This window comes from Chlamydotis macqueenii, chromosome 7 (genome assembly GCF_036417535.1).
Source record: "Chlamydotis macqueenii isolate bChlMac1 chromosome 7, bChlMac1.mat, whole genome shotgun sequence".
Lineage (NCBI taxonomy): Eukaryota > Metazoa > Chordata > Aves > Otidiformes > Otididae > Chlamydotis > Chlamydotis macqueenii.
This window is the reverse complement of record NC_141562.1, coordinates 36,607,050-36,634,873: the sequence shown is the minus strand read 5'-3', so window position 1 is coordinate 36,634,873 and position 27,824 is coordinate 36,607,050. Positions and strand designations below refer to the sequence as shown.

The following is a 27,824-nucleotide window of genomic DNA, read 5'->3' as shown; positions in this document are numbered from 1 at the left end:
TGTTGCTAATCTCAGCAGCCTTGCTTGGTCACCCCTCAGCTCCGAAGAGATTTTGTCATGAACACATCTCTTCTGCCCCTCACCACTGCCAGGTTTCCCGATGATAACAATTTCAAGCATAACACTTTCAGCCATTTACTGCAGAAACCCGCTGTTCAATTTTCTGCAGCTTTGACCTCACCAAAAGGGAGGGGGGGGTGTAAGGGGTGTTGCATGGAGCCAGCTCCCAGGTAGAAGGCAGGGAAAGACACAGAAGCCTAAGGCCCTTGTCTGCCTCCTCCTTCAAATCAGTCACTCAAAACCAGAAACAACAGAACAGATACATACAAAGCTTGTCATCTTCCATCCTTTCACAAGGCGCTTTTGCTTCTTTTGGGTGCATTTGAGCTCTGTGTTGCATCACGAAGATGAGGTTTCTTTTTTTTTCTGAAGACAAGATCTAAGGATGCACTTGTAAAACCATGTTTAAATTGTTAGGACAGAAATTTCCACAAACTGGTGTTTTCTGGGTGAAAACATGCCCCGTACAGAAAAGCTTTGGTCTGGATCTCTCACCACAAGAGTAAGAATCACCTCCTCCGAACACGCAGCTTAAATAGTTAATTCACTACTCGTGTCTCAGTACAGAGATTATAAGAAAAACAAGAAATGGATGCAAACATCCGCACATGCAAAAACTCTTACTACCTTTCAATAAACTGTGTTTTACACTGTTATTATACAATTTGTATAAAACATGAAGAGAGCAGTTATGTTTTTGGAAACTTGACCATTATATAATATGTATTTCCAAAAAATAAAGTCCTCACACGTCTGATTAAACCTACCCTCATTTGTTAAGCCGGATTTTACAGTTTTTTTTTCCAGCCCCCTCTGCCTTTCAAATAGTTTTAATTTTGTTGAGCAGTTCGCTTCCCTGATGAGAACAGTCATAACCAATAAAAATGAGGCAGATGGTTTCATGAGGTTTTAGTTAATAAATAAATTTTTATTTAAAAATATGCTCTCATTTATTCACAGTTTCAAATCTGAAAAAAAATAATACTATTGTTGATGAATTCAAACACAGCTAAAACCATTCACTTCCTGGGGTAAGTGAAATCCCAGGGATGGCCAGGATTTGCAAGAGTCTTGCATCAAAGCTGGAAAGGCACACAGTTTGTGCAGGACAGGAACTGTAACGGGAGTAGTGTGTCTGCGTGGCCACACTCAACAGTACAACTTGAAGTGTTCCAGTGAAGCCTTGCTTAAAAGGTACATCTCATTAAATATCAAACCAGAGCAACTGTGACATTACATTTTTATGCAAAACATTTATATCACTGCAAAGCTCATTACCTGTAAGAGAAAAATCATGAACTTCTCCAACATGGGAAATTGTTATGTTTCTATCCAGAACCCCAGTTTGGCATTTCAAACAAAGAAACGCGATTAACCGAACCGTTACAGAGTTATCACAGGATAAAAAGGAATTCCTGTTCTTTCCCAGCTGTACAATGTAACGACACAGGTGATATCACCACCTTCGATAAATACAAATATCACACGGGACAAACTACCGCTGATCCCATGCACAGCAAGGCACTGTTTCTGCTGTTGTGCAGCATTTCAGTCACTGAATTCCTCTGTTACTGGCTTCACTGCTTTGGGTCAGCTGTTCCAGCAAATTTAACATTACCTCTGTTCGTTCTAGCAGAGTTGTGCTTTTGTTAGCAGTTGCACGCAACAGCAGGGAGTAAACTTGCTTGTTTGTTTTAAGAGCAACTTCTTCTTCATTAATGCCCCTAAAAAGAAAACAGATAATTCAAACTATTTACCTGACCACAATGTTTTATTGTGCAAATTATCCAGACAATTATTAAATAACAACAGTGATGACTACCCCTGCGAAACCACACGGCTGGTGTTTCAATTTGAGTCTCCTGTTTCCTCAGCTCCCATTTCACTGCAGTCACAGCCTCTGTTATACTGCAGGAGGAAAAAGGTGTTCCCATTTTTATTCAGCTCCAGTCTGGCTGGTTTATTAACTGATGATCTCAAGTCGCATCGTAAACCCTCCAAACCCAGGTCTCCACGCCAAAACGCTGTACTTTTATCTGAGTTGGTGCCTAATCTGATCACGCCAAAACCAAACGGACACCTGCACACGAGGGAGACGCGGTCGACGTGCTCCCGTCCCACTGCCTGCCATCAGCTCTCCCTGCTAAACCACTACGGGCATCATTTTCCCACTCAAGTCTGGGGCCTGTGATCCAGCCTCATTCTCTCAAGTTCTACACATCTATTTCCCTACAACAGAGACTCTGCCATGCTCAGTATCTCTACACAAGAGCTTTTCCTCTTTTGCCGGCCTGCAGTCTAAGCTCCCACCAATTTTCTCCACTCGACAAATACTTTAAATCACTTATCACACACGTGGGTCATCTGCTTCAGCACTGTCACCCCTCCTCTTTGCCACTCTGCTCTGCTACATTTAATGGCCAAGACTAACAAAGAAGTGACCCAAACTGGAAAAAACAAAAATGCTGCCATTAATATTATCATTAAATTCAATGTGTATGTGTGCAAGCAGCAGTTTCCTTGCAAGTGCTTCGGGAATCACCAAGAAATGGTGAGGCAAATTAAATTCACAGCACTTGACAGAAATCTGAAAGATTTATTTATTCAATAGAACAGGTAGTCAATAGAAAGTCACTGAAATGCAAAGTATTTCCAGGATAAGTTACAAGAATTCCCAGAACAAAGTATTACTTTCAATTACTACTTTCTCCCTGTTTACATAGCCACATTCAGTTACACTCATCCATTTCACTGTTAGAGGGTAAAACTCTGATTTCATCCGGTTTTATTGCTAGGCTGCAAGTTTCACTATCAAACATTAATTTTACCACATGTTCTCCTGTTCTCTGCCAAAGTGCATCTGAGACCCCGAAACAGTATTTGTGAGCTCCAATTTCCTCCCTTTTCAGCCTGTTATTAAAACATTAATCCTCTCCTTCTACGCAGCAGGACTGAGGAGCTGTACGCAGGACGTACACAAGGTACTAGCAAGGTTAAGCTAAAGGTAGTTTTAATCTCAGCCTCAATCCACCACTGTTTAAAAAAGTTTAAGATGTTACAGTCACACTCCCATTTCACAGTATTCAAAAAGAATATGTGGAATCCCTATGTGGAATCTTCAGTACAAACCCCCACTAAAGAGAGACAACGATGAGAAAGTAAACAGAGGGAAATAACACTGCAAAACAAAAACTGAAGAGATTTTTTGTTTTACAACACTGACTCATATTGTGAGAGAACAGAAGTAAAATAATTTACTCATCTACTTGGTTACACACAAATTCTGCTTTTATCCTCTGCGTGTCACATATTCAGACTGCCACCTTGTGGAAGCTCTTTTTCTGAGTGAAAGCCCTGAACAATGCACCTAAACCACTGCTAACACAGACAGGCTTTCCTCTTGTCTCAAAGTTTTTCTGTTTACCAGTCTCATACTATCTGCAGACAACTTACTGCGCAGAATGAGTTCATTTTGCAGCTTACCTTTAGCCAATTCGCACTTGCATCAGCAGTGCTTCAATCTGAAAAACTATTAACGCAACTTCCAACAATAAAAGAACTCTCTAGAACTGTATACTAGAAGGGATAGCACATTTTCATAATTTACCTTCATATAACATTAGAAACAGCAATGCTGCTGTAGTTTCTGCAAACACATTTGCTGCTGAGGGGATCCCAAAAGCGACACCACGCACATTCAAATCTAACCAGCAGAAGCAGTGTGTAAGGGTTTACACTGCCACGCCTAATCCCAACAGCACTTCAAGGTCAACACAAAAAGCAGAAGCCACGTTTGTTCTGCACCCCAGCAGCAAGACAGAAAATAATTTCTTCACTTCTCCATCAGGCATTATAAAATCTTTAACATCAGTGAGTATCCTCCCCATAAACATCCCTACTTACAGCATTACTGATAGGCCTACGTTTATTCTCAAGTATTTTGCTGGCTAAACTATGCTGTCGTCAATATTATTTTATCATCAAGATATATCAAAGATTAGCAGTACACAGCAGCTTCTCCCTCACTAACTCTCAAGAGCTCTGTCGTAGATGAAGACCAACATCAGTTAAGATAAAGGACACCACGTACCTGAGTCTCTGAGCAAACAGCTTGATTTAAAAAAAGACAATGACAAATATGCCAGTAAAATTATGGCAGTACAAGTTAAACTGCTTTGTGTGCAAGTTTATGCCTATGAAGAACACAGGATTTATATCTCCTGAAGGATAAATTAGATATCACAGAGCATGATAAAGCATTAGCAATTCATAACTGTCTCGAGCATTTCAGATTATGATTACTAACTATTATTTTCCTATTTGAATACAGCCATTCAGTTTGACTTTTTTGTCCTCTCAGGGCTGCTACCAGGAAAGAGAAGAGAAAAAAAGCTGCCTAGAAGTACTCAGTAAAGATATTCCCTGGTTATTCCCTCAATTATACACAAAACCACAGAAAATGTTCAAAATGTAAACGATCAAAGCGTATTTCAGCTCCTTCTCCATGCAGAAGAGTCACCTTCAGAAAAGACTAAACATCACACTCTCCTGCATGCCTAAAAGCACATGGTTTGTACAGATCTACGCATGAGAATCACATCTACACATGCACATTAAGGTTCAACTTACCCAATTTTTTTTTTTGTTGAAGTTAACAATTTAATGGATTGGAGGAGAAGGAATGACAATCTGGACTCAAAAATACCAAGCAGTTTCAGTACCTCCTCTTTGTTAAGGCCAGCAGAGGAATCATGAGGTGACGCATTCTCAGCACTACTTTCATCCTTGCTGATCTACAAGAAAAGAAAAAACAAAAACCATTTCACTGAACCCCACTACTTAAACACACCTTGGTTCAGTCAGCCAGCCACACCTGCAGGTCAGCTTGCTCTTCCCAGGAGCAGTACCAACACAACTGCTGCGACGCCCCGTTTATGAGATTTCAGTCAACAGCTCAGATCCACACTGTACACAGGTTACACTGACTGCCTATGTTGTACGTTATATAAATACAGTAATTTTTAGTTATAAAAATATCGGGGAAATACAGACTGGACTATTCAATCTGTTACTCCAGTTGCCAGCAAGGCAACACGCATCAGCATATATTGCAAGTAATTATTTATTTAGGCATCAAGAACCTATTAACGCTAGCTACAGATAGGCTCACACATTGAAATATTTCCATATTAAATTACTACATAGAGACAATTCTCCTTTACATTGTACATACATTAAGTTCTTTAAGACTTTTAAGGGCTAATGAGGGATCTTTAAGGGAGAATACAGAGTTACACAGAACCCCACTCACTCAGACATCCATTACATGAACATGTTTTAATCCATGTCCAGATGAAATGTTTGTTCTAACACATTTTTTTTTAATCTGAACTGCAATAGGTTCAAACCCTGTCCACACTATTAAAGCAAATAGCTCTACTGAAGAGTAAACAAACAACATTTAATTGCCAAGTGACCAGTTTTACGTGAATGCAAGAGACAAGGGAGCAGATAATCACACTGCTTGACTGTTTACCTCTTCACTTTCTGCCACAAGCTCCTTTCTGATGAGCTGGAATGCACTCCTGGTTTTTGCCATTATATCTAGGGCGCCAAACAAAGTCTTTAATTTCCCAGCACTGCTGTTCTGACCTAAAAAAAAAAAGTTACAATCAAGGACATAAATAGCTTCTGTTACAGATTACACTTTTTCTTCCATCCAAAGACTTCAAGAGTTCTCATGAGAAAAGTGCATACTGTCCCAGCCAACTGAAAACCAGCAAGATAAAAATGTCTTTTCTCTCTTGGAAAAAATTCTCTTGAGAAGCAGATTACTCATGCTCTCTGTATACAGAGTTATGTAAAAATGAAATTATTATCTAAAAATGAAATTAAATAGGTAAAGGTCATTTGGAAAGCTGTTGTAGTAAGACAGAGCTAGACTTACTCGCCATCTGGAATTCTGCAAATGCCACTCTTTCCAGCTGCACACGAAGGAGCTCACAGGGCGCATCCTTCAAGAGTTGGAAGAGTCGTACTGCTTTACTGTAATGAAGATCAGCAAGTACTCGGTGTTGTTTCCTCAAATGTTCATCACCAACCTGCAAAGCAGGTACACAGTAAATCTCACACAATTTGTATGTTCATGAGGTAACCATTAGGGGAAAAAAAAAAAAAAAAAAACACCCAGAAAAAAACCTACCAACCTGCTTATGGGCAATACTAGGTACCAACAAACGTTCCCAGCTGATTGCAGAATGATTCTTCTAAATGTCTATGCATTTCTAGAATACATCAGCCTGCCATCTTTGAAGCTATTGTAGTTTCATAGCTAGTTCTATTTGTGAATTTGTTAGCATTAAGTTGACCATAAAGAATAATAATTTGGAAAAAGAAAAAAAAAATAATCAGAAAGTGACATGCACGTCTACACTAAGGCTTTAATAAATCATATGCTAGTGTTCTAGCAGAAGGCTGACTGCTTAAGTATCAGAAGAGAGGCTTGGAAGCAAAACAAAACCCAAGAAAATATTTATCATCAATGGCTTCTGTTATGAGAGAATGCAACTGCTTAAAACAGACAGGACCACAGAGCTCGACACATTCTGTAAAGGACAGACTGCTCTTAAAAACAACAGTGTATTTCACAATGACTTCCAAATAAACCACCTCGCATTTCTTTGGTTAAATAATTTCAAATAAATATATCCTAACGACAGGCAGAGGATAAACATCAGTCTCCACACACATTGGACACGTTAAACATGGAACCCTTACAGAAACCCAAACCAGTTTGTACTCATACCTGGTTTCTCAAGCAACTGTGGTACATTGAAGCAAGCCTGTGGTGGATGGTTGCAGCCCGATATTGGCAGAGAGGCTGTCGTGCAGACACTGTATCAACATCACAATATTTTAAGGACTTCATCATGGCTTCACTAACTTCCTTCTCTATCTACAAGATAAAACAAGATGCAGTATGACTACTTTGAAACTAGAACACCACTATACACAAGTGACTATTTGTGGCACTACGATTAAGCAAAGCCTTAAAAATGCCAGTGATTAAATATTTTATGGTTTACAAGAACCACGCAAGCATTTCAGTCTAATAAAGGTTTAGAAGTTATTCCAATACCAATTTTGCTCACTGTTCAGTTTTTCAAGAAGCTTATTTGTCATCATAAACACTCTTTTTTACCTGTTCCTGAGCCTTTCTAGACAGTGGAGCATAATCCTGCTGTAGCGTTGCCATAGTGAAATATGTAGTAGACAGCTCCCAGTTGACAGAATCCCAGACCGCTGGATGTACATCTCTCTTGCCTAGTGACCTTAGTGCCTTCAGATAATAGTCAATAGCCTACAGATCACAAAACAATACACGTATACAGTTACTGCTTAAGTTTATAGCAACTAGAAATTAATTTTCCTTTACTCATACATAAGGAAGCATTCCAAAATGTCTGAGCCTTCTGCAGTATTTTCTTTACACCTGTTTCGGTGGTACCTTTAATCCTGACCACGCATTTCTACCTCCTTTGTGTGTCGCACTCCAGTCTGTTAAACATCAGGACCCCAACATCACAGCACTTCATACATCAGAGCAACGGGATCAAATCTCAACAACAATACTGAAGCTTCTATGGTGATGATTAGGATAATATGAAAGCAGGAGAGGTATCCTGAGTTATTACATCAGGACACACAGATATTTATCAACATACGTACAAATATTCTACAGTAAAAGGCATGTTAGGGTATGGGCTACTCTAGAAATGGTATGTTACCTTATTATAATAAAGGGCCTCTTCTGGGGAAAACTCTCTTTTGAAGTCCCCTTCAGCTGCACAGTGAGCTTGAGCACAAATTCGCATCAGTCTTCCTGTGTTGCACAGCAGGAGAGCAGCATTGGTTGCATCGTCAATTGACTCAAAATTCTGAATTCCCTCTTCAAAGCAAGAGAAGCTTTTCTTCCAGAGTTGCTGCTCTGTTGTTGATACAGTTTTACTCACTAGGGTGAAGAGACAAGGCTTACCAACTCATTCTAATTCTCAAAAGACACTGAACAAAACTTTCCCATTATATTCTTTTACTCATAAATGACCTTTTAGTATTTAAGGGTGGTAAATGATTCTGAAGGCCCAATTCATGAAAAATACTCTTTAAGAAAACCTCAAACATGAAAAACCTTTAATATGTCTTCTTTATAATCAGAAATACTTGAGATTTCTCACGCTGTTAGTGAGCATGATCATAGTTGTAGCTCCGTGAAATAGTAAAAAGTGAAAAAAAGAATACTTGCCCACTCTCTCAGTCTGCACTGCAGCAGCCTGGTTCATGTAAAACACTCCAATCTCGTTCCTGATATTGCCCATCCTCTTTAGTACCTGTATACGCTGCTCTGGATTTTGGTTTTTTAAATTACTGAAAAGTAAAATTTCATAAGCTGCTTCATAACATTTACAGCTGACAGAAAGCTGGCATTCCAAGTCCGTAGATAAGTCAGTGGCCCAGGCAAACACTAGAAAAACAAAATGCAAAGCCTGAATATTAAAGAGTATTCCCAAACAAACTTAAATCTGCGATGGTCATAGTTTTGAGCGTTCTCCTCTAGAATAGGTATAAGACTCATATCAGAATGATCTCACAGTTTCTACACATAAGCACAATTTACCCATTACTGAAACAATTACTGTCTTTAGTTATTTTACAGCTTCAGGCATGTCATACAATATCTTGACAACCTCCTTACACAGGACAGGCACAGTAAGCTTTCTCTGAAGAAAACAGAGCTGAAGCATAATAAATCCTCCTCCAGAAACGATACTGGTGCATGGTTTGGAGGAAGCACCATGAAATTACTGATGTCTGTCATGTAAGCAAACTACGGCAGTTATCTTGTATCAGCGTCATACCTTGGCACCTGGATTCTCTATGAAGACTGTGTAATATTTCCTGATCTTCTTTTGTCTGGTAATTATATTCTTCAAGATATGCTGCCCTGTTGTTTGCATTTTGAGCAAGCATTAATTGGATATCTCCACAAAGGGTTAAACACTGACAAAGGAATACTAATACCTCAGGAAGCATGCTGGCGCAGAGACAACAGTAGGTATCTATGAGGGAAAAAAAAAAAAATCCCATGGAGGAGAGGAGGGGAAAGAAAAGAATTAAATGTCAAAAGGTTTGACACAGACTGACAATATAATTGGTTTTTATGTTACCTGTCACACTTACTCTCTGTCTGCAGACAACACATGTACTTCTAGGAAGAACTAACCTATTTTAAAGTCACAGTTGCTCTACACAGATGACAGTTTCAAAAGAGCAACTATGTTGTTCAAGACGAACAGCGAATCTAGTAATTACAAATGCTAATTTCGTATTTGACTAAAGGAAAACTGACTTTCTACACATTAACTCAAGTAGGATATAGTCTGAAAAACTAACTTCTAAAAGGTACAGTTTGAACTTGATTCTCAAGTCCTTAAAAGACTGAGAGCTGAAGAATGCTTTGAGTTATTGGTAAGCATATTGATGCTGTGTGTTAAGATCAAGTGTTCCTGCTTTACAAGCCTCCCCCTGTCCCAAGCCCTATGAATATGGAGGCAAAATAGTGGCACTACAGTACTAAGCTAACGGTGTTTTCTGATTAGTTATTCTCCTTATTGTAGTAATATCCTGAGCAGTCCAATTTTACTTCCTTTATTTTCCTTAGTAATACCTGAAGATGTATTTCATTTTAGAGGACTATCCAATTCAACTGATGAACAAGTTCATCATTTTTGAGAGTCAGGAATATTTTTCAATGAAATGGGAACCACTGAGCATTTCAAGTGGAAAAAAAAAAAAACATCTACTTGTAGCGACAGCACTGAGACTACAGAATACTACCTTGGTCTTGGCACCAGGACCAACTCTCCCCGGCTTCAGTGCTCTGAAGCTCCAAATCTTCACTCTAAATTTCCCAATCTGTCAAAATCAGAGCACCCTTCTCCCAGAGACAAGAGTTATTCTTACTACATAGTTCTGCCCTGAATAATGAGCTAGACACACAGTTGTCAGACTTGTCACTGCATGCCACTAGAATAAATCATGCACAAGAGAAGTATTTGATACCGTGAAGCATCTATACAGGCAGCGGTACAGATGACAAATACATTCCAGCAGCTTACCATGGCACTGTAAAGCCAGCTTGATGTATCGCAATGCTCTCCCATATTTCTGTAGAACCATAGCAGAATCAGATAGGACATAATAAGCCTTTGACGACTTCAGAATGAGCTGGAGTTTCATTTTATATTGCCACGATCCAGGAATCATTCCTGACTGACTGGAATGCTTACCCTTCTGAAATGAGCCCACTGTAACACAAACAGAATCTCATCAGTAAATCTCATCTCTAACGTATGCCAGAGGTTGGACGTAACTTCATCAGGACACAGAGAGAATGTAAATTGCCGTATTACAGCTCTGCACAAGGAGAGTTATGCCAGCTTGTCTGCCACTACATTTTTCATCTGCAAAATGGACTCAACACTTGGAACTTTTCCACGTACTCCACCTGATGGCATGATGCTCGAATACAGTGGGCAGAGCAACAACACAGCTAACCTCTCATACTTTGAACAGCTTCGGAAATACGGCTCCAGCGGCCAAGACTATTCCATTAGGTAGCAGTAAAAAAGAATGCGGAAAGCCACAGGCATAATTTTTCCTGTTCTCCACCAGATCCTTAGGATACATGCTCTGTTTCTGTACGAACAGTCTCAAAGTGAAAAAGCCTCCAGCACAGAAGGAACAGGGTAACCTAGTCCTTCTCTCAAGGAACACCAGTATCTTCCTCACACTAGTTTCAAGACATCCTCTATGTAAGATTATGAAGTTCCTTCTTCAATGGTGCAGTGGTTATGGAATCAGAAAGAAGAGGCCACTGACTTTAGGCATACCAAAGGACAGAATTTTGTCCTAACAGTACTTGCACACAGAAATCAGTCCTTTGCTTACAGGTGGAACTACAAGGCCTGACTTCCAAGTCCACTGTATTTAGTAAGTTCTAGAAGAACCACACATTTATGTTAGGGCAAAGACAAATCTAATATAGTAACACCTCATGCAGTTAAAGACACAGAGTGCACATATACTGTATCCATATACTATTCAGAAGTAGTTCTTTTCAAGAGATTTATCCTTTCTATACGTATGCAAACACACACAGGTAGTAAAGGAAGTAAGTTGCATCACAGAAAGCAAACAAACCCACATACTGAAGAAGCAAAAGTTTCTCCCTTATTCTGAACTATTTTTGTCTAGGTTAAATTCAATCCTTACGACCTCAAAAAAGTAGCACCATTGCTAGCTCAGGGAGGAACTCTAGTACAGCTCCAGAAATCAACTACAGTATTTTTTCCTGATCTGTGCAATATTTATCTCCCACATCCACCAGGAAACACTTGTTTCTAAACAGAAAAAGTCAATAAGCAGACATTTTCCTTGCCAGCTGGCAAGCAGCTGCAATGTGTCATGAGTTCCAAATTATGAAGGCTGAAGACAAGAGCCTGGCTGCAGAACAGCAGAAATAAGCACACTGTTCTTGCTGAGCTGACCTAGGTAAAATTTCTCAGTAGATCTTTGGCAAAATTAGTCTCACAGTCCATATTAACAGTACTGTGCAGAATTTATGTACGCTCACCACAGTGTAACTTTCTGATGAAGGTGTTAAATTCTGTGGTCACATAGCTGATAAAAACTAAGAGTACGTAAGCATCTCCAGATCATTGACATTCAAGAGACAATGATAAAACTGGAAGAGAAACACGAGAACACACAAATAACTCAAAATTGAACTTGCTTATTATTTAGAGATTTTCAAAGGGGAAAGAGAAGGAAAAGGAAAGAACAAAGAATTGTAAAAATATGCAAGAAAAATTTATTTCTGGGTTATGCTTATAGGGCTTCTCACCCTGCAGAGAACTGTGCTACTTTCAGAAGAAGAGTCTTTCCTATACTCTTTTATAGCACTCCAGAGAAAAGTAATATAGACAGACTATATTGTGAGACTTCTGGAGTCTGAGTATTTAAGCAAACAAAACATCTTTTATTCACGGCGTCCTTCCACATTTGTAGAAGTACAAGAAAGAAAACAAAATCCTAGTTAACATTTTATGTGCATTTCAGCAGTAAGCAGAACGTAGGAGAAAAACCCTGCCAGAAGTAAGAAGTTCTTCCACAAAACCTTCTAGTCACAAAAAAAAAGAAAGAAAAAAAAAAAAAAAAAAAAAAAAAAAAGAAGAATGAAGGCTGTTTTAAAAACCATCCACACAACTTATGCTGCTCTACATACCAAACCCCAAAATACTAAGCCCTTATGGAAATCATCTGCAAGCCACATCTAAATAAAGTCCAGTAAAATTATGTCTTTACTGATAACAGATGCTTTGATATGTAAAATATCCTAAATGAGCTATTCTTTTCATATTTAAAAAGGAACAGACTGTTCTCCAATTTTCGGTATACTGCTTTTGCTTATGCAATAGTGTAATTAGTGACTAATAAGTACACTGTTTTGACAATCAAAATAAAGTAGCAGCAGTTCGTGTTGGCACTGGAAAGGTCTTATTTGCACAACAATACAACTTACTTTTGTCTAAAAATAACGCCATCTGTTTTTCCAGACACTCAGGACCACCACTGGTGGATTCATCTTCATATTTCAATGGGATCGGTGTGCTGGGGTCAGCTGCAGGAAGGTCACCCTCTCTTTTAACACTGCTATCAACAGACTTCAAGCCCTGCAAAAAGAAATCATTGAATTCACCTTGACGGCAATATTTAGCAAACACAGAATACATCAAGAATTGGGTACGAGGTAAAACATCATTAGAAAGTTGATGGTAAACTTACCTCCAGGACATAGCTGAGCACTAGCCTGCAGCGCTCCTCTGTGCCGTGGCAGACTGGAAATGCACAGCTAGGCTGCATTGAGGGGGGCAGCAGGAAGGAATAAGAAGAGAACAAACATTCAGCGTATGAAATGTCAAAATTACTGACTAGAAGATGCAAATGAGAGAGAGCATTAAGAAAACCTGCTAATGGAACATCTGAACTCTAAAGTGTCACAGCATTTCTTTTCTTTGTTTCAGTGAGTAATTCATGTACCTGCTCATCTACACTTGGTCTCTCCTGGTGATCCCAAAAACAATGCAAAGAGGAAGAGATGAGATGACTGTATTCCATAATGGTAACTGCAAAAGCATCCACAGATGGTCTGCGATGCAGACCCAGAAAGATAAGCAGATCTAACACTATACAGAAAGCATTTCCTCAGCCTGTATGTCCAAGTTGCACTTCCATCACCTTTGAATAACTCAACGCCTTGGAGTGTTTTTGGGGGCAGTTTACACAACATATGCACATGTGCAGAGTAAAGCTTTGTCTCTCTTAAAACTAACTGTAGGCGAAATTTCAAGGAAATCAAGTTGCTGTATTCTGACCAGTTACCTTAGAAAGACAAATCCAGGGGGAAAAAAATCAAAGGCTAACTCTGTGGACACAAAGTAGCTGATGTTCCCAGAAAAAAAACGTCAAATATTAATATTGCTCCAGAAAAAAAAATACTAAGACAATGTAGGTATCCACACAAACTTGTGGTCATCTACAGCTCTCGCACACGGCCACAGCTGGCAATATTTTCTATGCTGCTGTGATAGGAGTAATTTTTCTGTACTCAGCTATGCAGAAGCATGCCATAAAAGACGTGCAAGATGGCAGCGGAAAAATCTACATTAAATCTGCTATACTGATACTGTGAAATTCAAAGACCACAATTTTAGGAGCAGCTCATGAAAAGTTTCTCTCCCCATTGCCTCATGCTTCAGTTAATCTGAACGCAAAACTAACAGGTAACTGAATTTCAACAACAAACCTTGGTACGTGATCTGAATCCTTCAAGAAAACCCTTTAAAAAAATCCCACAACTTCACTTACACGTATTCGATGAACAGACTTGTATTTTTCCGGTACTGATAACTCTCCAACAGATTTGATTATAGCCACCGCTTTATTGTCATCTGGCGGATCAGAACTGTTACTGTAAGAACCGTTTTCATCACTGTCTGGCATTTCTTCCTCTTCTTCACTATAACTTTCATCAGAATTTCCATTTATAGGGAAGTCTGTACTGTCTTCTTTTTTAGGCTCATCCAACTGAAAAAGCTCTGATAACATGTAGTTTGCTGAAGCAATAATCTTTTTAAGAGAAAAAAAAATAGAGATTTATTTTCAAATTAAATTTTTCTTTCGAGAGCCAACATCAATATAATTTGTCTTAGAATAAGGAGTAAACAGTACATGCAATCAGGTATTTGATAAACTGTAAATACAGCCTGTACACACACACAGACACTGTATGACCACGTTTGAGCATTGAATTTTTAACAATATTTAAGAAACAAGTCGCTGTAGACTGTATGTTGTCAACTATCTGTATATGTGCATGCAGCCCCCGCAATCAAGCCTTCCCACACCTGGTTTCACCCTCCACCTTACAAGGTCTTCATCTCCTTGTTTGCAAGTGAGGGTGTAAAGGTAAAACTGGGAATTCAGGCCACCTTGGCCCAAGACAACTGTTTTTTTTTTTTCCTTTAAAAGAAAAATAATTAAGGGCAGCTCTTGATCACTCTATTTACTTCTTTCGAGTTTTACAGATTCTCTCAGACTACAGTTATGCTGCCTTGCAGAGAAGCTTTTATCTTCTTCACTTCTGTTCTAATTCAGGCAAGAAAGGTAAAATCTGCCATAATTACAAAAAAACAAAAAACAAAAAAACCCCACCAAAACCAAACAAACAGAAACAAACAAACAAAAAAAAACCAAAACCAGCAGCTATCTTCTTAGTTGATGGTAAGGAGATATTTACCCTCTCTCTTCTCTGGACTACTGTCACATGGAGAAAAATAAGGAAGTAATGAAAGCTACGTTCTGGTAGGGCTAAGCATTTGGGGGTCTGCATTTCATTCCTCCCTGCTTCTTCAGCTTATTCCTCTATGTACTCTAATATTATACACTGCCAGAGTTTCCAAACACTTTGAGTAAGGAGATACTAGATACAAGAGTTCAAAAGCTCTCCTGTAGCAGCAGCAACATCCACAGTATTAAGAATTCAGAGCACCAATTTCAACTTCTCAAAAACAAACCACCACCAAAACTGACAACCCAACAAATAAGAGATTCAAATTGAAACTCAGGTCAAACAGGACACCAGGGCACAAACAGCATATACTGGTGGAGGTAATTGTAGCTTGTTTTTTAAAATGAGAAAGGAAATAAAACAATAAGTCAGGAGAAATACAACAGACACTGGTAATAGCCTAAACCAAGCAGCATTCCCCCTGCTTCAGTTTGACTTTATACAGAAATAAAAAGCCTTGAGGCAAGATGTAGCAAAGTTCAACGTCAGTTCTTGTTTAACTGCACTACGCAGTCCCGTGCATGTTGCTCCATAACCTCCCCTCCTTCCACTCAAAAGGGAAAGAATGGGAACACCTGGAAGCCGCCCTGGCTCACGATCAGACTGGACTCCAGAACACTTCACATTCCCACCAAAGGCTAAGACAGCAAGATGAGAAATACCTGTACACACTATAGGCACACATTCATCCACTATTTTCCTCTCAGAGAAGAGCTGCTTAGAGAAAAGGTTGTTTTGGAACTATAAACACACCTAACAATTAAGCTAGTAAGAACAATACAACAATAATCCTTACAATAAATGTTAAGCCCTTTTCTTTCCACCTGAAGTTTGCTTGAAGACTGAACTCTTGCTCAGACAGCTCTCACTCTCCCATCATGAGGAATTTTGACTTCTGCTAAGAAACTTGGATCAGATCCAGTTTAAACAAAAAACTGGGGCACCTGGCCCCCAAATTAGAACGAACAATTTAATAAAAAGTGCTTAGGCTCCACCTTAAATTACTGCCTCTTGCATAGCTCAGGGATTATGCAAACACTAAGTAATAGCTTTCAGGCTTGAACTTTTGGATTTAGGCACCTTAAGAAGCATCTGACGGCCAAAAGATGTGCACTGCTTCATGCACACAGAAAGTGATTGTGACAGGGCATATATTCTAGAACATATTTTTATAGTGAAATCTCTTGCTTTTGAGATATCATTTTCCTCTCTCCAGTGATGAGAGAGTGTTGAGTGAAGGACTTGCAATTAACTCCCCTGAAATTCAACTCGGGGATTTCAGCTCCCACATTTTACTTTCTGAACATTCTGAATATAAAGAAGTCTCATTAATAATTTCTAAAACACAGCAATAAAGTAGCCAAGGAGGGGAAATAAAAATGTCACTCACAAAAAAAAAAAATTGTGCCCGCATTCCTTTCTTCTGCTTTCCAACACCCTCTCTACTTCTGACTGTTCCAAAAAGATACTACATTTAATGCCACTGAAGCCTTCTCTTAGGACAGCATGGTTACTTACAGTTCCTGGCAACAAACTATACATTCCAGCTCCTAGTTCTGCTGTAGTCTAGTGACACCGGACCAGAATACAGTCTGACAATTTAATACAAACCAGAACAGAGATACAAGGGCTCCACAGCAGCACTTCTGCATCATGTACGCTATGTAAGTAACCTCCCATCAGAACAGCAACCTTTTGGCATTAGACATTTGTCTGAACCGTCAATCAAACATTTGACATTTCTTGGGTATTTTTGGAAGGCTTTTTGCAGAGGTATTAAAACAAATTCTCAGAAAATTAGTTTTTCTACAAGGCTGTTTTCTCAACCAACATACAACTGCTGAGAAGGCAAAAGGAGGCCACCACTGTGCAGGAGTATGAATTCAATTAACCAGCTCAAATAAGCACTCTCTCCTGCTCTACTAGAAAATTACTCATGGAGTTAAAAGTCCCATACAGGAAAGGGAAAAGGATTCAAGTCTACTGAAGTTTAGAAGAGAATAAAAACCAACTGGTAAAAGAAAAAGTACTGCCTGTTCTAAAAGCTTGTGGATCAAAATTTGCAAGAGCTTTTAGTGGGATTTTGAGAGCTTTCCACAACTTTAAAAGGAACCTACAAGATACTTATTAATTTAGCTAACGCATGCCATGTCTCCTCTTGTAATCCATTCTAAAATACAGTTCAGATTTTTTCACATCGTATTTTTGGGATCAATTTTCAGTTGAAAACAGCTTAAATCTAAACCACTTACATGTACATTAAGTTATACTTCAGATTAAATTTCAGTTTCAGAATAGATATTTCTTTTTGAAATTTGTGACGTGTTGCCTATAAATCGCAAAAGTGCTAAGTTACCACATTAATGTGCCATAGCCTGGATAAAGCAGCTCCTGCCCAATCAACTTCCAAGCCTCCTGCATTATTCCCAGTTTACTCTTTTGGTTAAACGCATTGATACTCTCTTACACCATTCTGCACCTACAGATTTCTCAGTTAAAGACAAGGAATAAATTGTGAATAGACTCTGTCAAAACCTCAATGAGAAAGTTGAACACTCCATTATCTTCTGCAACTGAAAAGGAAGCTAGCACATCTGGCAGCAATAATATTAAGACACACACACCTTCTCTACCTCTGTAATCTTTAATAAACTACTTGTCTTTCAGAGCAATTAGATTTCTGTTTTTCTTAGAAAAAGAACCAGAACCAAGCATCTGGAATAAAGGAGATCAATACAGCTTCATTTCCTTTTCATCACTTTTCTTACTACTTATGAAAGCGCAGAGCATCTCTAGGTAGCAATGGCTGACACAATGGTCTAATGAGACCAAGAGTTTGACGTTCATTTTCTGACTCTCTAACCTATCACAGAACAGTTTTGATTAGAAGAGACCTTTGTAGACTGTCTAGCCCAACACCCTTGCTCAAAGCAGGTTGCTCAGGACCAATCTACCCAGGTTTGAGTACCTCAAAGGAGAGAGACTCTACAACCTCTCCCAACATTCAGCCACCTTCAGAGTGAAAGTGTTCTTAGCTAGACATCGTCAGATGAATGTAACATCTGCTTCAGTGTCTGTACAGCTCCCCAACACAAAAGAGCTCTTTTTAGAGAAGGATAGAAGACTCATGCAGCAACGAGGGTCAGTGAAGGCTACTAATTAAAAAAAAGTCCGGAGAGTCTTTAAACATAAATAAATTTATCAATAAATTTAAATTATCTCCCTTGCTGAGGGAGGAGGAAGTACCACACAAAATATTACCAGGTGTATTACAACGACAGCATTTCTATTATATTTACGACAAGCTACGAGAAAACATGTAATTCTTACTTGAGGATGTCTGCCATTGTCCAGTAACTTAAGACAATTAAGTAGCAGTGTTCTGATAGTGCCATAATGTTTCTTGTTCTGGTTTTTCTTCAGCATCATATTGCAAGCAACTCTAAAAGAAAGTTGAACAAAACAGTAAATATCTGGCTAATTTCTTTGTACTAGAAGAAAAAGCTTTAAAACTGCAAACGTACATCTCCCAAACATTATGATGGGTCTACAAGACTTACTCAGGAAGAGTGTCATTTATATGGAGAAACGGTGAAAAGGAGTAAGTCTGTTGTGAATTAGTGGGATTGAGGCTTACCAAGCTTATGTGTAAAAAGATTTTTGTTTCATGAATTTTCATTTCATTATAGTTTTTGGTCTGTACTCTTAACTGCACCAAAAATTAAGTATTACAACAAAAGTTATAAAAAACTCACTTGTACAGAAGAATTGCCACTGGCATTGTAAAAGGGTTTTGGTACTTGTCTTCTGTCTCTTCACAAAGGGTGGTTAGATCATAGAGCTTTACTATATCACTCCCACTTGCTGAAAGACAAGACATCACATTAATCAACACGACATTAATATATTTTTTTTCAAATTGATCTAAATCTACTTACCCTTAAATAACCAGTAAGTATGTCCTTCTTTGGTGCAATTCGATTTCAGAAAAGATAAGATATTTTGAGCAATATCTTTTATCACTTTGGTAGAAAAATTAGAGTTTTCCAAATTTGGAATATCTTCAGTCTTGATCATTTCATATTTCTGCAAGGCATATATGTTAAAATTCAAGATTAGGAGAGTTTTCTGCCACCTACCCCCTCAAAATCTATACATCAGTGTCTCTATCAACTGCTAAAAAAACCAAAGGCTACTATTATGGTACAGCATCATGATAAATTCAGTTAATTTCTGTTATTTACTTTAAAAGCAAGCACAACTTGATTACTCAATAAAAATGTTAACGAGGACTCACTTCTATGAAAGCATGGTAAAGTAAAAGGAGAACAAGAGGCGAAAAAAAGGTGCAATCTCTAATTATTACTTCAATGAAACCCAGTCAGTTTAGTAAGCAACCATACACCACCAGGTCCAACAGAAACTCAGCTGCTATGTGTGACCCATCCTAAAACAGTGAATACAAACAAAGATTTAAGAAGCATGCATTTGTCTTGGCAAGTGAACACTATGGATTAAGATGCAAGAGATGGATGTATTTCTGCTGCTGTATTTTTTATTTTTGCCTTCATTCATACATTGGGGGAAGAAGGAATCTGACACGCATGGAAAGGAGAAAAAAAAAAAAGAATGCAGTATTTTTGGATCACTGGTGCAAGCTGTGTAGATGCTTCTTGTTCTGCAATAAAGGATTCTTGTAAGCTTCTTGTCAGAACAGTAAGATAAGAAAAAGATCTGTTAGAAGCAGAGCAATTTCAGAAACTGAAGAACAGATTAACTAGGCATAATGCAAAGACTTACCTGAACAATTCCATTAACGTGAAAGCACATCACAAGCTCTGGAACATTGCATATTAAGTTGTCCAACCAATAGTCAATTCCTGTTAGCACATTTATCGGCTTGTTGTTATCCCTGAAAAGAAACATTTCTAGTGTTATTTAAGTCTTTATTTACTCTTCAGAAAATACTAGGGATGTTTACTAACGGGTTTTAGATTTAAGTCATCTGAGAGTGGATGGATACTAAAATAATTATTTGTGAATTGTTGTACAGCAAAGAGGCAAACAAGGAGCTAGAGCAAGTAAAACCGATCTCTTCAATGATACACACTCACATTCTTTCAGCAGTTTTGAATTTTTGCCCCCACAACTAGTGAAACTTTAACCAGCTTCAGTTGTCACTATTAGCAAGATAATAAGTACTTAATAAGTTCTAAAGGAGCAGTATTAGCTGGAACTAATTACAGCACAAGCCTTCTCCCAGACCTTCCAAAGTTCCTTGCAAAGCAAAGTACTGCTAATTCCTACACGTATCTTAAAAAGACAAATACACGAAATGAGTTTGGAGTTTCCGCTCATTCTTTGCCTATACACAGACAGGAACAGAAAGACTGATAATCAAGTGATCGACTACTAGTGAGCAGTAATACAGTCAGAACCTAGAACTACTATAGTCCCAAGTTTTAAACACTTAATGAAATGTACAACTAGCAGTTACCGACATTCAGAATCCCAGTAAGAGAAATAATACTGCCCTCTTATAAAAACAGCAATAGAATGAAATAAAGGACTAGATATACAGAAGTGTTCTAACATTCAACATTCACACTGAAATCAAGAAAGGCTGCAAAATGCCAGCACTTTCAAACAGATTTAGTAACACAGCCAGAAAAAAGCACCAGAGCATCTCAAGTCCCAGTACAGTGCTATGTTATTGGGACCATCTCTGTTTTCCAGCACTTCACAGTGCCATCACCATTTAAGTCTAAAGCATGAATTTTATATTTTAAACTGTAGATAAAAACTAAAAGACAGCCAAACAAAATGCAGATAACTGAACACCAAGTCAGTCAAGGCTGGCATATATATTCATCTCCTTATCTTCAAAACTCACCTGAGACGCAAGCTCACAGCAGGGTATCTCCCACCTCCAAAGATAGGCATATTTGACCCTACTAACATGTGGATATCTTCAAAGGTCCACAAGATATTGCGAACAAAGTCATTTTTAAGTCCCTTCATTAAGAGAAAAAAAACATTGGTCTATAAATCACTGTTATAAAGCATGTTCTCTACGACATTCTGTGGAATTATGAGAAAGCAAGAAGCAAAAGCAGCAAATAAAAGATAGCACATAATGAGCTACGCTAAGCATTCACATTAACTTAAAAGACTGAGGTCACAGATGCCACAAAAGCTACTTCTACAGGGGACTTAGTTTTTCTCTTTGTTCCAATTCAGACCAAATTTTAAAGTGCTTGGTTAAATTGGGGGTTCAGTGTTTGAGCTCAAATTTCACATATAGCATACCTGACTGTTTTCCCCGTCATTGAACAAAGTAGTCAGGTTTTGTTCTTTGGGGGCTGAGGCCACATGCCCCACTATATATGAGGGTTCAAGAGGCACACTTCCCTGTGAAAAGCACAAGGATAAGGAATGATTCTGCTGCTGAGGTAAAGTTATGCCATTTAAAAAAAAAACAAAAACAACAACAAAAAAAAAGAAATCTAAACAACAAAAGCATATAAGGGAAAATCTTTACCTCTAATGTCTTTCAGTAAATATGTACTAAACTACAAAAATCCTCTACTCAGTGACGAGAATGCTTTTCTATAGCCAATATCAAAATCTTGCACTTAATATTGTCATAGGCTTCAGAAAGAAATCAGAAAGTTTTAATAGAAATCCTTTGTTACCCCAAGTCCAGCACCAGATTATCAGTCTCCAGAATCTAAAACCTCTATCCTGATGTGTTATAAATAAGTTAAAGAAAATTACACTGTACAACAACTTCTTTACAACAAGCAGGTCGGCTCTATTAGGCAATAGTTCCTCAAGAAAATGGAAGGGAGAACTAGTCCTTTTTCTAAAAGCGCTCACGTATGGAAATATTTCTCCACTTTAGAATCTCACTACACTATAACACATGCAGTTACAATTTTACTGATCATGTAGGATAGAGTCTTCACAAATCAGCTGATCAAGTTATTTGGCACATCAGTTGGTAACACCGTCGAAGTGTAACTATAGCATCATTATTATACTAATGTAGACTGAATACAACTGACCTTTCAACCTCTCAAAAAGTTATTAATTCCTGTATTCTATTACTCAAAAACCACAAGAATTAACAGTTTGCATAAATAAGCTGAACCACAGACTGAAACTCTGGATTAGGGCCTAATACTAATCAGTTTGTTGCACAGTTACTGTAAACATCTCACCCTTCCGCTGTGTAATCTTATTGCAAGCAACTCTAAGTGTTGCTTAACTGTTTCGCAAACATTTTCATAGACGTTAATTTTCCTCTTCACCTAATAGATTCAAGGCCACAACAGATTTATTTTAATGGCAGATTTAAAAAGAAAGGCCAAAACCTTAGACTTCCATGCCCACCTTCCAAATACCAGATTTTCCTACTTTTAGGTAAAGTCATTGATGACTATTCCTAACCAAATGTGTTCTCTCTCAAATTTTTAGTATTATGGTGACAGAAAAAAGTAGTTTCTGAAATCTGGAGCTCTGAAACACTGGCATAAGCTAAACCAAACATACTGCCAGGTCCTTCTAATGCCTTTGTTCATTTCTTTCAGCAAAGAGTACTACAGCAGCACCTCTGAAAACCTTTCAATACGTACGTCTCTACAAAAAACAAGGTGCCATTTAAAATACTGTATACACTAACCTGGTTAGAGGCACCTGGCTCTTCAGATAATGAAGAAGGCATTTCAAAAGGAGCTGGCCAGGAGACCCTTCCTGCTTCATCACTCTCACCTGAAACAGGACCCTCCTGATGCTGTTTTGAAGTGGAAGGAACAGGCTGAGCAGCTCCGTCGCCATTAATGCTGACAAAGCAACATCAAAAATATCAGTTAACAATATGCAAATAGAATCCAGTTTAGAACAGTTAATTTTGATGCACTGCTCTCAAAGAATGACTTTGCTAAAACAGTGAACGATTGCTCTGTTGACAAGTTGCTCAGACTGACAATGTTACAGCAGGTGTGACAATCTACCTCGCATATTGTAAGTTGTTCTTCCCTCAAATGCAGTTCTCAGAAGGAACACTGAGACATGCAGTTAATTAAACCACACTTTATTTTATACTTTAATTTTACTTTGAAATGTTTCAATTCCTGTTAAAAAACAGGTACATGTTATTTCCTGATCTCATCCCTCAATTTCCTCTATATAAATCAGTCAGTAAGACAGATCATAATGGAATTTTAACATTTACTTCAAGAGAAGAAACCCAGAAAAAATAAGCGGAGCAGAATTAGAGATTCATGCAGACATAAGGTTACCTGTAATACAAAAATTTAGAAAGTATAGCCTTCTGGTACCAATGCTCTTTACTCTTCTTTTTTCTTTGCCACTTCTGATCAATCAGCCTTTGATAAAACTCTTTCAGCCATGTCCAGTCCCCTGTCTAGGTAACATAATAAATATGAAATTAGCGTCAAGAGCATCTGCAAAGTCAACTAAGTGCCTTATTAGCTTATGAATACTCATCCACAACAACAAAAGAAACCCAGAAAATAATTTCACAAGTCTTGAATTGGTCATTCATTGAAAATGTATCTTTCTAGAAAAGTTATGTTCTAACTGAAAAGTTGACTTCATTAGAAAGTCAGAATCATGGCAAGAGATTACATAGTCACAAATACTTATTAATAATAAAATTAATTAAGTAGTACAGCAATGCTGAAGTAATTACAGGAAAGCAGGACATGGAATTTTAATCCTACGGCACCATAAGAACATCAGATGCAGTTTGTGTGTAAACCAATTGCTGCGGAATAGCAGCATATGCTTCACGTAGACTTTTTGTACTTGCATATGGTTCTCAGGAATTTTGACACACAGATGCCTGCTTGCTGGCTAGATGATTCTTGAAATAATGTATTTTGAACACATGACACGCTTAACAAAAACCAAATTATTAACCTGAGACGATCTCATGAAGAGTTCTTGAATATCCAGCTCATCCAACAAGAGTGTCCGCCCGATGCGATGTACTGCCATGCTCACATGTGACTTGCTATAAGGTATCTTCAGAAGTTTTTTAATATTCTTGCATGAGAAAAGATATAATATTCAGTATTATTATACTGCATTGTAAAGCAATTCTTAAGAAACTGTAAGCAAAGGATATACTGCTAACGTTGGAACAGCATGTGCAGGCAAATAAAACCTTACAGCATCAGTGATTTTAAGACGGCCATTCCACAAGAAGTTGCATTTGTTGAGGTCAGAGAACATGAATGACAGTGATAAAGAGACCAAATAATTCGGTATAAACCTCACGCATGGCTTAAACACAATCTCGCTTTGGATCAGCACAACCAGGTATCAAAGGTGACAAAAAAAAAAAATACAAGTGGATGGCTTGAATTTTAAAAGCTCTATCATCATCACAGGAGTACCAACACTTTTGTCAGATATCCAGAGGAATCTAGACAGAGATCTGAGCCTGAATAAAAATCTGTCAAACATCAACACTGAGATAATCAACAAGTAAGCGTGTTTCCTCTTCTGAATAGTCTCATCCGAATTCTGCAGATAGTACCAGCACCAAAAAAAAGCTGGTAAAGATCAGAGGAAAGTAGAACAAGGTTGGAGTGGGCTCTCACTTTTAGATGTGAATGGGAAAAAAAAAAATCCTAACAGTAAAAATTTATATCAAAATAACCAACTTCAAACACACAAGACAACTACATTGCAAGACTGATGTGCTGCGTTCACTAAATTGCATTTTATCGATACATTTCTCATTCAGTGACTACAACTCCCTTTGAGTACAGAGCAAAAGTTAGGCGATCCGTTTGTGTCTCATTAGGGGATCTTTACTTTTCATCAAAGGGCACAAAGATGACAGAACCCATCACAGCATCTCAAAATAAGATTTATACAACACAGAGTTTGAACAATGGAACTTAAAGCCATACGTACCTCTGAATCAGACACAACATCTACGTCATTTCCAACCGAGTCAATGAAGTCGTACGCCATCCCAAAGCTATTCAGAAAGCATTACAAGTTAAGACAAAGGCAGTGTGACAGTAAATAGAGACCTCTTTTTCTCCAAAGCTTATTAAATCCTTGAAAGCTTTTTCTTCATCAAATGAAGAATCTAGCAAACGCTACCAGCCGTAATGAAATCTGAAGTTAATTAAAAAAATCATTTTGACATTCTACAAGTTTTCTAAAGATGTCATTCGAAGCGCTCAGATAAATTTTAGAACATCTTGAAATTGTAAGTTTTGCTGAAATCAAGAAAAACAGAACTATTTAAAGCATTTGGTATGACCGCAATGGGAAATTAGAAAAACCTGGGTTTTTTTAAACACTAAGGTGGTGAACTGTTTTTCAAAGACTTCATCTTTAAGGCAGTAAGCATGGTAACTCTTTCATTTTAGCAGCTGTCATTTCATTTTACCTCTTGGTTATCTCCACCCACCCTCATTAAGGTCCTTTTGAATCACAAGCTATTTAAATTAGAATATTTCAATACACAGATCACTCTTTCAAATTAAATCAGTATTACTACAACCCAATCAAATACATGACATACTTTTGCTGTTAGCTTTTTAATATTGACACAAAAAACAGAGAGGTTAAACTGCTAGCCTCTATTTGACAAACAAACATAATCTAAAATAAACAGGAAAAATTCATAAAGCCCCGAGAAACGTCCTACCCTGCTCAAAAATGTACAACTCCTGAAGCAGGTTATAAGGGTTTAAACACAGACCCCCTGGAAACTGCTGCATTTTACTAACCAGTTGACTTAATGTGAATTTGCTTTTTCAGCACAAAATTTAAGCCTCCTATTTATAAACACTCTGAACTCAATTCACTCAAGCTCACCGTCAGAATTATTATTAAAGACCTGGAAAAAAAAATAACGCCTGTTGTTATTTACCTTGAAAAGGGTTTACTTTTTTTGTTGTTGCCAAGAATGGTTGTACCTGCTGGTCCCAGCTTAGCGCTTTCACGTAACCAATTGGCAGGTGGAAGCTTCAAGTCTGTTTTCTCCTGAAGACGGGCAAACGCCGCTTGCGGTGGGGCAGAGGAGTATTTCACCACAGCGCTGCTTTTCACTTCGTTGCCTCCAAGAAACAATACCGACCCCTAGTTTTCAAAGGAAATCAGTCTTTTATTTATAAAATAAGAGAAATTGAAAGCATCGGACTTGCTCTACAGTAAGATGTTTTTAATGGTAAGAGGTCAAAGCCCCGTGCCGTGTTGACTTGTAATGCTCACGAGCTTTCAGTTGCTCCGATTCCAACGCTCGCGTCAAGTGTGCGCTCCACTTTATAAGGCTTAAGTGCTACTAAGGTCAGCTCCCCAAGAAACGGGAAATTACTCAGAAAGGCTAAAAGTAAAATATTATTGCCACTAATGCGGTAAAACTTTGCGAAAGGAAGTGTCAGCTAACAAACACCAACATGAAAGCTAAACGCGTTTCTGCCTTAGTAAGTAAGTGGCATGAATGCAGATTTTTTTTTTTCAAATACAGCAAAACATAGAGCTGTCACTTGGGTTAAGAGCTTTGAAGCGATAGGCGTTAAGGGAAAAACAGATCCACAGGACACTACTTACATAAATACAATGCACCACGCCGCACTTTAGCATAACAACAGAAACGCTGCTTGCAATTAAAGCTTAATCATAATTAGCACGTTCCCTGCCATGCCCCGGTCCTGACAGAAACAAGCCGGGAACAGGACGCAGGCAAAACGTTCCTGTGGGCTCCGTTTACAGCGAACCCGGCAGCGCCCGGCACCCGGGCCCGCAGCCGCCCGGCCGGCCCCGCCGCCAACCGGCCCGCACGGGGCAGGCGGAGGGGGCGCACCGGACACCTCAGCCCCCTCACCCCGGTGGCTCCCCGCCGCCTGTACCTGCTTGGGGGGCTCCTCCGCGTCTCCCCTGGGAGGGGTGGCAGCCCCCGGGCCGCACAACTCCTCCATCTTCCGCCCGCCCTCCGCTGCCAGCCCGGGCGGGGGCCGAGCCGCTCCCGCGGGGAAGTTTGGGGGGGGGGGGGCACCGGAGGGGGGGGGGGGGGGAACAGACCGGGAGCTGCCGGGTCTCGCGAGGCTTGGCGGGAAATCCCAGGAGCCGCTGCGGCCAGGAAAGGGAAGAGATCAGGCCAATAGGAGAGCGCGGAGGGCGGGGCTTGCGGGCGGGGTGGGGCCGGGGCCGGGGCGGGAGGGGCCGGTAACGGCGGCGGCAGGCGGGGTGGGTGCGGGGGTTGTGGGGCGTGCTGCTGGCCAGCGCTCCCGCAACCCTGACCCGGGAGGGGACTGCCGGGTTGCCGCGTTAGGTAGCTTAAGGGAAGGGGCCAGCAGGGCTTGGGGATGGCGTTTGCAGAGATAAAATCACGGAGTGGTTTGGGTTGGAAGGGATCTTCAGGGTCGTGGAGTCGCAGCCCCGCTGCCGTGGGCAGGAGCGGCTTCGGCCGGAGCGGGCTACGTGCTGCTCGGCCGTAACCTTCGAGAAACCAGTGCGCGCTTGGGGAGTGGGCGCCTCAGAGCGCGGGGCGTCAAGGATCGCAGCGTGCTGGCCCCTTCCTGTGCGCTGAATTTGGCGAAGGCTTAGCTGTGACACCCAGAGCAAGCGAATGGTGCCACGAATAGTACCCAAAGGATTTTTTAGTGTTTATTGTATTCCTCTTAGATTGTATTCTTTATTCTCCGTGCAGCAAGAGGCAGTGCAGTTTGCGACTGGTCAGGAAGGAGAGCCGCTGACTGCCTGTCATCATCTTCCCAGACACCAGACAGTACACGTACAGCAA

At 39.3% G+C, this 27,824-nt stretch overlaps 1 protein-coding gene across 3 annotated transcripts; it reads right to left on the bottom strand.

The window, feature by feature from the left end:
* Nucleotides 1-218: 218 nt before the first annotated feature.
* EDRF1 (erythroid differentiation regulatory factor 1) lies at nucleotides 219-27,044 on the bottom strand. Of its 3 annotated transcripts, XM_086752275.1 has the most exons (25): nucleotides 26,932-27,044; nucleotides 25,953-26,161; nucleotides 24,980-25,046; nucleotides 23,975-24,100; nucleotides 23,332-23,456; nucleotides 22,713-22,872; nucleotides 21,338-21,439; nucleotides 20,922-21,043; nucleotides 19,829-19,940; nucleotides 18,967-19,114; nucleotides 18,784-18,892; nucleotides 18,359-18,470; nucleotides 14,047-14,307; nucleotides 12,964-13,035; nucleotides 12,701-12,851; nucleotides 10,236-10,424; nucleotides 8,976-9,176; nucleotides 8,359-8,581; nucleotides 7,848-8,067; nucleotides 7,262-7,420; nucleotides 6,866-7,015; nucleotides 6,008-6,161; nucleotides 5,597-5,712; nucleotides 4,690-4,853; nucleotides 220-1,784 (listed from the first exon to the last, which is right to left on the bottom strand). In XM_086752275.1, the coding sequence occupies exons 1-25, from the start codon at nucleotides 26,998-27,000 to the stop codon at nucleotides 1,613-1,615; spliced, it is 3,693 nt and encodes a 1,230-aa protein (XP_086608401.1). In that variant the 5' UTR covers nucleotides 27,001-27,044; the 3' UTR covers nucleotides 220-1,612. The 3 variants fall into 3 exon arrangements, with proteins under 3 accessions (XP_086608403.1, XP_086608401.1, XP_086608402.1); XM_086752277.1 differs by lacking the exon at nucleotides 8,976-9,176 and having other exon boundaries at nucleotides 219-1,784; XM_086752276.1 differs by lacking the exon at nucleotides 21,338-21,439.
* Between the last annotated feature and the right edge of the window lie 780 nt (nucleotides 27,045-27,824).